The sequence below is a fragment of the Dasypus novemcinctus genome, chromosome 2, assembly GCF_030445035.2.
Source record: "Dasypus novemcinctus isolate mDasNov1 chromosome 2, mDasNov1.1.hap2, whole genome shotgun sequence".
NCBI lineage: Eukaryota > Metazoa > Chordata > Mammalia > Cingulata > Dasypodidae > Dasypus > Dasypus novemcinctus.
This window is the reverse complement of record NC_080674.1, coordinates 48,685,715-48,695,279: the sequence shown is the minus strand read 5'-3', so window position 1 is coordinate 48,695,279 and position 9,565 is coordinate 48,685,715. Positions and strand designations below refer to the sequence as shown.

Genomic DNA, 9,565 nt, shown 5'->3' with positions numbered 1-9,565 from the left:
GCTTTAAGGAGCTCACAGATTAGTAGACATGTTGAAATATAATTGTTTTTAACACAAAACAAAATTTAAACACAATTCTTTAGTGATATTTTGTTTCCCTTATTTTTTTATTTCAGTTAACCCAAATAAAATAGTCTCCTTTTAATAAATTATGCCATTAACAGAATTATCAGTATATCAACTAGCATAACCATAAAGAAATATAGGGAATTATTTCCCCAAAGATTATCAATTGTCATCTGTAAGTGATGCTTGCATTTTAAAAAAATCACCATGTATTATTAAGAAAAAACACTATAGTGTTAAAAATTAGTTTTTATTCCAGTATATAAAACAGGTAAGAAGTGATTGTGCGGCACAGAGGAAACCAGTAAAATTAAGTTTAGCCAAGGGTTTGAGGTTTCAATGCAGAATGTTCCAAATAGTTCCTGGCAAGGTCGTCCCTGGGAAGCAGCATGCCCACCTAAAGGTTTCATTCTCGCCTGCCAGGCGGCCGGAAAACTTCAGGGCCCAAGAGTTCCTCCTCTCACCTACAAACAATTGGGCCCAAAGGATAGCTCTAACTGGCTAAAAAACGTGTGACGTCATCACGTCTCAACCCCGCTGAAACCCTCTTTCCCTGCCCTCGCTCAGTTTCCGCTTCCCGATTGGTCCCTACGGCAAAAGGGCAGGGACAAATGCTAAAGCTGACCTCCGGGTCGAGAGACCGGGCCAAAGATGGAGGCAGCCAGGTATTGGAGGCTGATACCCCGCAGTCGGGGGCTGCCACTGCATACTTCAGCCGAGGTCGCCGTCACGGTTCCGGAAACGACTGGCCTAGATGTCGCCGCGGCCCCTGTCGCTCGCTATCCGCCGATTGTGGCCTCCCTGACGGCCAAGAGCAAGGCGGCGCGGCAGCGGCGGGTGGAGCGTTGGCACGAGAAGGTGCACGCGGCCCAGTCGGTGGATGAGAAGATGCGAATCCTCACCAAGATGCAGTTCATGAAGTACGTGGTTTATCCGCAGACCTTCGCCCTGAACGCCGACCGCTGGTACCAGGGCTTCACCAAGACCGTGTTCTTGTCCGGCCTGCCGCCGCCGCCGCCGTGCGGGGAGCCCGAGCCCGCTCTGGATCTGGGGGCCCTGCGCGCGGCCGCGTGTGACTGCCTCTTGCAGGAGCACTTCTATCTCCGGCGCAAGCGGCGTGCGCCCGTCTACCAAGAGAATGAGGCCGTCGCCTCACCTTTCCTGGACCAGCTGGTGGCAGCTCTCACGGGCCTGCTTAGCCCACACAACCCGACTCTAGCCGCCGCCGCCCTTGGTGAGCCTCTGAGCCTGTTTCGCGCGTTGAGGGACGTGGGAGCTAAGCGGGGCCGCTCCACCTCAGGTTATTTCCATCTTCGAGTGAATTACCCGCTGTTTCATCAGTTTTTTTCTAGTCCCTTCACTCTTAGCTGTATGCATCCTGATTTAGTAGCAGTCATTACATTAGGAATTTAGTCTCTGGGTTTTGATGCTTGTGATGCCACAACTCTAGACCAGTAACCTCAACTGTCCAGGCCTCAGCAAATAGAAAAGCAATGATGGTTAAAAGAAGGGACTGTTAATAAATGTGACAGATCATGGGGTTGTCTTTTATCTTCGTGCACCGAAAAGCTAGGTGACCGTAGGTAAACTCATTAACCTCTTTTGGCGTAATTTTTCTCATTTATTGGTGGGAATTACAATGCTAGTACTTGTGTCGTAGAACTGTGAAGTTTAAGTGACTAAATACTAAAGTTTAAATTGACTAAAATACCTGATGTTTATTGAGTACTTACCATGTGCCACGGCCTGTTCTAAACTTTTTGTTTGCCATCGTTACAGTAACCATTTACAGTTAGATAGCATATTATAATTTAAAACAAAAAAAAAAACACCGAGGCCCAGAAACGTTAAATATGCTCCTGATCTTCCACCCTATAGTGGTAGATTGCGGGGAGTGGGGACACGATTCAAACCCAGTCATTCCTGGTTCTCCGTAACTGAGCAACTTTCATTTACCTTTTCATCGTAGGCATGGGAAATAATTAAGGGATGGACAGTTTTAAAAGTCAGTGTTTCTCTCGTTCACCATTTTATATCTCCTACTGCCAGGTGTCTTAATAAATATTTATTGAATTGATATTTTTATGACTAGGTATGTGTTCAACTGACCCTTGTTATATACATGTACCTTCCCTCCCTTAGTTGGGAAGAAAATGATCCTGAGAGATGCATCATGGACTTTGACTAGTTACTAGATTGAATTATTAGATTGATGGCCTAGGAAAACTTAACCTTGTCAAGATGCAGGTTCCTCTTCTATAAAATGGAAGTGACAGTAATTAGCGTTATTGTGAAGATTAAGATTGAATTAATAATTCATAAGAGCTCTGATTCTTAATTTTAAAAAATTGCAGCATAGCAGTGGTATTCCTTTTGGCCTTATTTATATTTATCCATGACTTAGAAATCTCCTTTATTCAGTATTTAGCATAGCAATGGCACATACAGATAATAACTGAGCATTATGTTTAAATCATGATAAGTTAAGTTAAATTATCACATAAACCAGACTATCATTCTTGAAAGAGTAATTAAAAATTTTTTTAAACTATACACAATCATTCTTAAGATCTGTATTGCTAAGATAGTATTTTTGAGCATTCGAATAATAACCAAATTTATCTAAATGATGAGGTCAGAAAATTTTGAATCTCTTTCGACAGATTGTAAACGCCCAGTTCACTTTTACTGGTTGCGTGGTGAAGAAATTATTCGTCATGGTCATCGGAAAGGTCGAGTTGATGCTTTGAGATACCAAATAGATGATAAACCACATAACCAAATTCGAATATCCAAGCAGCTTCCAGAGGTAAGGATTTATTGTATCTATTGACATCTGATTTAGGGAATGTCATAGGCAACTAAGGTCATGAGCTTGGTAGGATGGAAAGTTTTAGATGGTCACTTGCCTTTCAAGTATGTTTCAGAGACACATCTGCAGTTCTCTTTTAGCTTTTTAATCTGTTACAGCATATTCTGTAAAAGTCACATCATTTTAAGTAGTGTTAAGACATTGGTTTTCAGGATAATACAGACCTTTTCTTTTTCTTTCTCAATATAAAAACACTGGTATAGTTTATGATTGTAATTTATTTTTTTATTTTTTTAAAGATTTATTTTTGTTTATTTAATTCCCCTCCCCTCCCCCGGTTGTCTGTTTTCTGTGTCTTTTTGCTGCGTCTTGTTTCTTTGTCCGCTTCTGTTGTCGTCAGCTGCCCGGGAAGTGTGGGCGGCGCCATTCCTCGGCAGGCTGCTCCCTCCTTCGCGCTGGGCGGCTCTCCTTATGGGTGCACTCCTTGCGCGTGGGGCTCCCCTACGCGGGGGACACCCTGCGTGGCAGGGCACTCCTTGCGCGCATCAGCACTGCGCACGGGCCAGCTCCACACGGGTCAAGGAGGCCCGGGGTTTGAACCGCAGGCCTCCCATGTGGTAGACGGATGCCCTAACCACTGGGCCAAAGTCCGTTTCCCTATGATTGTAATTTAAAGTAGACTGCACTAGCTAGTCATAAATCAATTTTACAGTTACGAGCAGGGTAGTTTTATATATTTGCAGTTCTTTTTGAGGAAAAAAAGTATATTTTGAGTATTGTCTTATGTATGTGTCAGGGATTGGTAAACTTGTTTTGTAAAGGTCCAGATAGTAAATATATTAGGCTTTACAAGCCATAAGACCTCTGCCATTATAGCTTATAAGCGGCCATATGCAATATGTAAGTAAATGTGCTTAGCAATTTCCAAGAAAATATTATTTGTAAAAAGAGTAGACTAGATTATTAAATGGCAGTGTTTTTACATTATTTCACAAAACAAACTTTAATTTTAAGATATAAATCTCTGATAGGATTATTAGTAAAATACATACTAATATTGCTGTGATTTCAGCATGTCTTTTCTTTTTCTTTAAGTTTGTGCCGCTGGATTATTCTGTTCCTATAGAAATCCCTGTTATGAATTGTAGACCAGACAAACTTCCATTATTCAAACGACAATATGAAAACAACATATTTATTGGTAAGTTTTTCTTTTGAGATATTATGCCATAGATGCCATAAATGTGTTCAAAGTGATCTATATGAATTTAAATTAGTAACTATAGTGAGAAATTAATTCTTCATGACCAAAAGGTTCAGATTGTCTAGGAGCAGTATAATTCAAAATCTCAGATTATTGCAGTGTGCATGAAGATTGGAAACAAAGTATTCTTTCAACTCACTTTTTAAAACTTTGCTTCTGCTGAATAATCTGTATTTAACTTTAAAAAAAAAGTTGTGATTCTTATTAATCTTAGTTGATTTACTGTATAGAGAAAGCAATTCATTTTTCTTCCTAAGTAAGAAAGACTTGGACTGGACTTGAAGCAGTGATTAACTTTTTTACAGAAGTAGATTTTTGTGACATACTGTGATAATGATCCGGCATGCAGAAATTAATAAAGGCTGCTGTCTACACTCATGCAGTTCATTCTTTGGTTGTTTCTTCTTCTTTTATTAATTCCTGATAGACTTGAGGAAGATTTTAAGAAAATCTTATGGTAGTCCTCCAGATCTATTGCCCACTTCTCAGTCACAATGATTTTAGGGAGTGAACTATGGGAAACTTTTGTTTGGAAAGATTTTTGCCATTAAAATAAAAAGGTCAACATTTCATGACATATTGGCCCTTATTTTCTTTAGTTAGGAACATAATGTAAAACTTTTTTTTTTTTTTTTGCTATTAGCAAGATATTTCATAATTATTACATTAAAATAATGAGGTGTTTTTTTTTATGTCATGAAGTATTTGCATCCTCAAATGTATATGCCATGAAGAATAATAAAGCTTCCATTGATGTCTAGGGGAATAGGGAAAATTGAAATTATATAGAATTTTAAATGATTTTTACATATATTCCTATGACTTGTCTCTGTCAGTGAGCCTGATCATAGCTAGCTGGTTGAGAAGTTGTACTTTTATGTGAAATTTCACTTTATCAATAAAATAGGTAAGTCAGCCCTTTCCATTTGTGTGTTTTGAGTACTGAGCATGTGATGTGTAGAGAAGAAAGGAGATTTGAAGCAAGTACTTAGGACATGTGCTCTAAATGTTTTTATATGCATTTATTTCATCTGAAATATTTTAATTTTGCTTTTCAGGCTCGAAAACAGCAGATCCGTATTGTTATGGTCACACCCAGTTTCATTTGTTACCTGACAAATTAAAAAGAAAAAGGCTTTTGAAACTAAACTGTGCTGATCATATAGAAGTAGTTTTTAGAGCTAATGCTATTGCAAGCCTTTTTGCTTGGACTGGAGCACAAGCTATGTATCAAGGTGAAAACAATTTTATGCCTTTTCTTTCCTTGTAAGTTATTTATGGCAGTTTAAGAATTCAGTAGTTCACATTATTTTCTTTGGATTAAAAATATTGGTTGAATCTTAAATGTTTGAAAACCTTTACATTGGCATAAAATACAGTGTTTTTTAAAAGTTATGATTATGTATTTTACGTTTGAAATTAGTGGGTAGCACAGAAGTAGCTAGTTTGATCTTTTACCTTTTTTTTTTAAAAGATTTATTTATTTAATTTCCCCCCCCTCCCCCGGTTGTCTGTTCTCTGTGTCCATTTGCTGCGTCTTGTTTCTTTGTCCGCTTCTGTTGTCGTCAGCGGCACGGGAAGTGTGGGTGGCGCCATTCCTGGGCAGGCTGCACTTTCTTTCACGCTGGGCAGCTCTCCTTACGGGGTGCACTCCTTGTGCGTGGGGCTCCCCTATGCGGGGACACCCCTGCGTGGCAGGGCACTCCTTGTGTCCATCAGCACTGTGCATTGGCCAGCTCCACACGGGTCAAGGAGGCCCGGGGTTTGAACCGTGGACCTCCCATGTGGTAGACGGACGCCCTAACCACTGGGCCAAGTCTGTTTCCCTAATCTTTTACTTTGACCACCTTACGTGAATGTATTTTTTTTTCCCTGATCATTTTCTCATCCAATTCAAAATTTCTGTAGCCAAGTAAGTCATTCCTTTATAGATGATAACAGCTTCCTGAAGACATTTTTGCACTATAAAAGGAAATGATTTGGTGGCTTAAAGTGTTAAGGTTAAATCACATCTATCCCATATAATTTAGTTAAAAGCCATATACAGCTTGTGGTTTAGGAGAGCATTCATTCAGTAACTATTAATTGCCAAATGTGGCAGGCATTGCTCTTGGCCCTGGAGATATAGGGTTGAATGAGACAGACAAATTCTTCTCCCATGGAACTTAAAGTAGGGAGAGTGAAAAATAATAAACTTGTAACATTTTCAGCTAGTGATAATACTGTGAAGAAGATATACAAGAGAAAAGGGTAGAGCAATTTATGGGGTACAGGTAAGAAGTAGGTAGGAGGCAGAATATATTTAGACAGCAATTCGGGGTTGGTTTCTCAAACAGTGACATTTGAACAAACCTGAGTGGTGAGGAATTGCATAAATCTGTGGGGAAACACTTTCAGACAAAAGAAATAGCAAGCCAGAGTCTCTCAGGTGGGAACAGACTTGAATGTGTAAGGAACAGCATGAAAGCCCATGAAGTAAGAGAGAGGAATAATAATAGGGAAAAAGATAGAGAAAACCAGAAACCAGATCATAAAAGACCTTTTTTTTTTTTTTTAAATTATTTCTCTCCCCTCCTCTCCCCCACCCCGGTTCTCTGTTCTCTGTGTCTATTTGCTGCATCTTCTTTGTCCACTTCTGTTGTTGTCAGCGGCACGGGAATCTGTTTTCTTTTTGTTGTGTTATCTTGTTGTGTCAGCTCTCCATGTGTGCGGCGCCATTCGCATGGGGCTCCCCTACGCAGGGGACACCCCTGCATGGCACGGCACTCCTTGTGTGCATTAGCACTGTGCGTGGGCCAGCCACATAGGACCTTATTAACCACTGTGAAGTATTTGGATGTTCTTTTCAAAATTTGAAGTTCCATCATATGTAAGTAGATTAATCCTATATTAATAGCTTAGAGGAATTTTAATACAAATTGCAGTATTTCTAGGTGTACCCTTCTCTTTTATATCTTTAACCTTTTACTCCAATTGTTGGCTTATTTTGCTGTAATAGAAGAGAATGGGCAAAATGGGAATAGGAGTAGGGAAAAACAGAAAAAAGTGATAGAAAATTTTTTTGAAGCTGCTAGAATGGCACTACTATTCATAAAAGAAAAAGGACTTTTTATGGTAAGATTCCATATTTCAAGAGTATTATTCACTTGCCATATCCATTAAGACTGATATGAAATATATATAGGGAAATAAGGTTACTGCTTGGCAGTGCCAGTTGGGTTTAGAACTATGAAAGCCAGTCAGTCTGGAACAAGAAGCAGCAAGATGATTTGAGTAGGGAAGGTATTAAGGCATCCTGGTATCTTATGATTTAGACATGCCAGACAGTGACAGCAAATAAAAACCAATTTTGCAATATATAAAGGAAGACACTGAAATTATCTAAGGATGTTGTTGAAACCTTTAGAAAGACAGAATTTCTGACTATTTTTTTATGGATTTAATGATGTTAACAACCAAAATGGTTACTAGGTAGGAGGTGCTGCTGGTATGGGGAAAATTTGAGTATATTTGATTGAAGTCAGTAAGTAATGATCTAGTTAGTACTAACTATAGGAAGGATCTGCATGGACTATTAGATGAGGTCAGTTAAGGTTGATAGCTGTTACAGTAGCCAAAATTGTTAAAAGGGATGAATCATGAGTTTGGAGATACCAGAATGGAGGAAATAATTCTTGAGGAATTTGGAATTTGGTAGGTAAATTATCCATCTTTTAGGGGGTGTTTGATATACTCTAATGTGTCAGATTTTTTTTTTTTTTGTAAAATATTTGTGTAAATTTCAGCATAACTTTGTTCTACAGGATTCTGGAGTGAAGCAGATGTTACCCGACCTTTTGTCTCCCAGGGTGTGATCACAGATGGAAAATACTTTTCCTTTTTCTGTTACCAGTTAAATACTTTGGCACTGACTGCACAAGCTGATCAAAATAACCCTCGTAAAAATATATGTTGGGGGACACAAAGTAAACCTCTTTATGAAACAATCGAAGATAATGATGTGAAAGGTTTTAATGATGATGTTTTACTTCAAATAGTTCACTTTCTACTGAGCAGACCACATGAAGACAAATCACAGCTGTTGGAAAACTAAGAAAAAACATTGATTTAGGAATTTCACTGAAGGAACAATAAAAAGAATTTTAATGATGACTTCTCTCAAGTATTAACTGCATTAATTTGAGATAAATATTTATTATGTTAACCTGTAATTAGGCTTTTCATTCTGCTAAAAATATGGCACTGAAAGATTTAATTTTATGTACAGTATTCTGATTTATAAATTTCATTTCTACATGGTTAATTATGAGATTAAATGAGCTCTGTTCAATACCTCAGTATTAATAGTGTTCAATTTAAATATTAATGCAAGGGCAATTGTTTAAATGCTTGAAAATATATAGATTCTTTTTGTTTTAGTCTTGGTTTTGGTTAATGACTTGGTAAAGAGTGGCAGAGCACTATGCAAACCCCCTCAGAACAAAGTATGGGAAATGAAGACTCATAGGAGTTAAGTGCCTTTGTCAAGGTCTCACAGCTAACTAATAATGAAATTAATAAAAAATTCAATGTACAGTCTTAGTATCTATTAGAAGTAATGTTACATATTTCATTTCATGTCATTTGCTTTATCCCAAAGTTTTGGCAAGTACCTTTAATATGTTTCAAATTTAATAGGCAGTAAAATTGTTAATCTTCTTGCATATTAAGGTTTATTCAAGCCGTTTTTAGTGGGAAAACCTAATTACCCTTCCATGATCATACTTGTACTTCTTATTTTATATAATCTCCTGTTATAAATATATAAAATATTTCATTATTTACTGGAGTCCTATGGCAAACAATTGCTGTTTTTCATTTATTTTTCTTTAATAAGGCAGAGACCATAGTTATATTGATAGATGCATCAGTCTGGAGGCATAGGGATTATTTTCCATAAATGATTGCTAAACTGGAGGTCTATGATTTGAAGGATATAATTTGTGTTTGTGTTCCATATTTAGTACACTACTTGCAGTTTACCCAGAATGCCATGAATTTCACTCCATAAAATTCTTTTATTTAAGATGTTTCCCAAGCTTGGAATATTCTCTACCTCCCTCAGTGCTGTTTACTTCAACCTGTCTACTAGAGACTCATTCACCCTTCATGGGAAAATGCAGATATATTGAAATCAATTTATAAGTAAAATGATACCTTTTAGCCTTTACTTTCACCTTCTAACTTACTGAACCTTGGGAAATTAGTTACCATCCTCAGTTTTTGCTTTTGTAAAACAAGATAAACTCATAAAGTTGTGAGGATTCAATGAACTAGTACATGTGAAAGTACTTTAAAACTGTCTAATTAATGTAAAACTTGGGTCCAGTTGATATGCCATTTTTCCCCCTAAGCCTTCCCTGGTTATATTTAATTTGTTTTAT

General features: G+C 37.9%; 1 protein-coding gene across 1 annotated transcript; it reads left to right on the top strand.

The window, feature by feature from the left end:
- The first annotated feature begins 631 nt into the window (after positions 1-631).
- MRPS30 (mitochondrial ribosomal protein S30) lies at positions 632-8,970 on the top strand. Its single transcript, XM_004479141.5, has 5 exons — positions 632-1,300; positions 2,730-2,875; positions 3,974-4,079; positions 5,201-5,377; positions 7,946-8,970. Exons 1-5 carry the CDS (start codon positions 718-720, stop codon positions 8,233-8,235), a joined length of 1,302 nt encoding a protein of 433 aa, XP_004479198.2. The 5' UTR covers positions 632-717; the 3' UTR covers positions 8,236-8,970.
- The last annotated feature ends 595 nt before the right edge of the window (positions 8,971-9,565 follow it).

Excerpts from the sequence above, each read along its gene's own strand:
- MRPS30 (XM_004479141.5), top strand. The coding sequence starts at position 718 with ATGGAGGCAGCCAGGTATTGGAGGCTGATACCCCGCAGTCGGGGGCTG. Across the intron at positions 1,301-2,729 it reads TCTAGCCGCCGCCGCCCTTG|ATTGTAAACGCCCAGTTCAC; the intron begins GTGAGCCTCTGA and ends CTCTTTCGACAG. Across the intron at positions 2,876-3,973 it reads TATCCAAGCAGCTTCCAGAG|TTTGTGCCGCTGGATTATTC; the intron begins GTAAGGATTTAT and ends TTTTTCTTTAAG.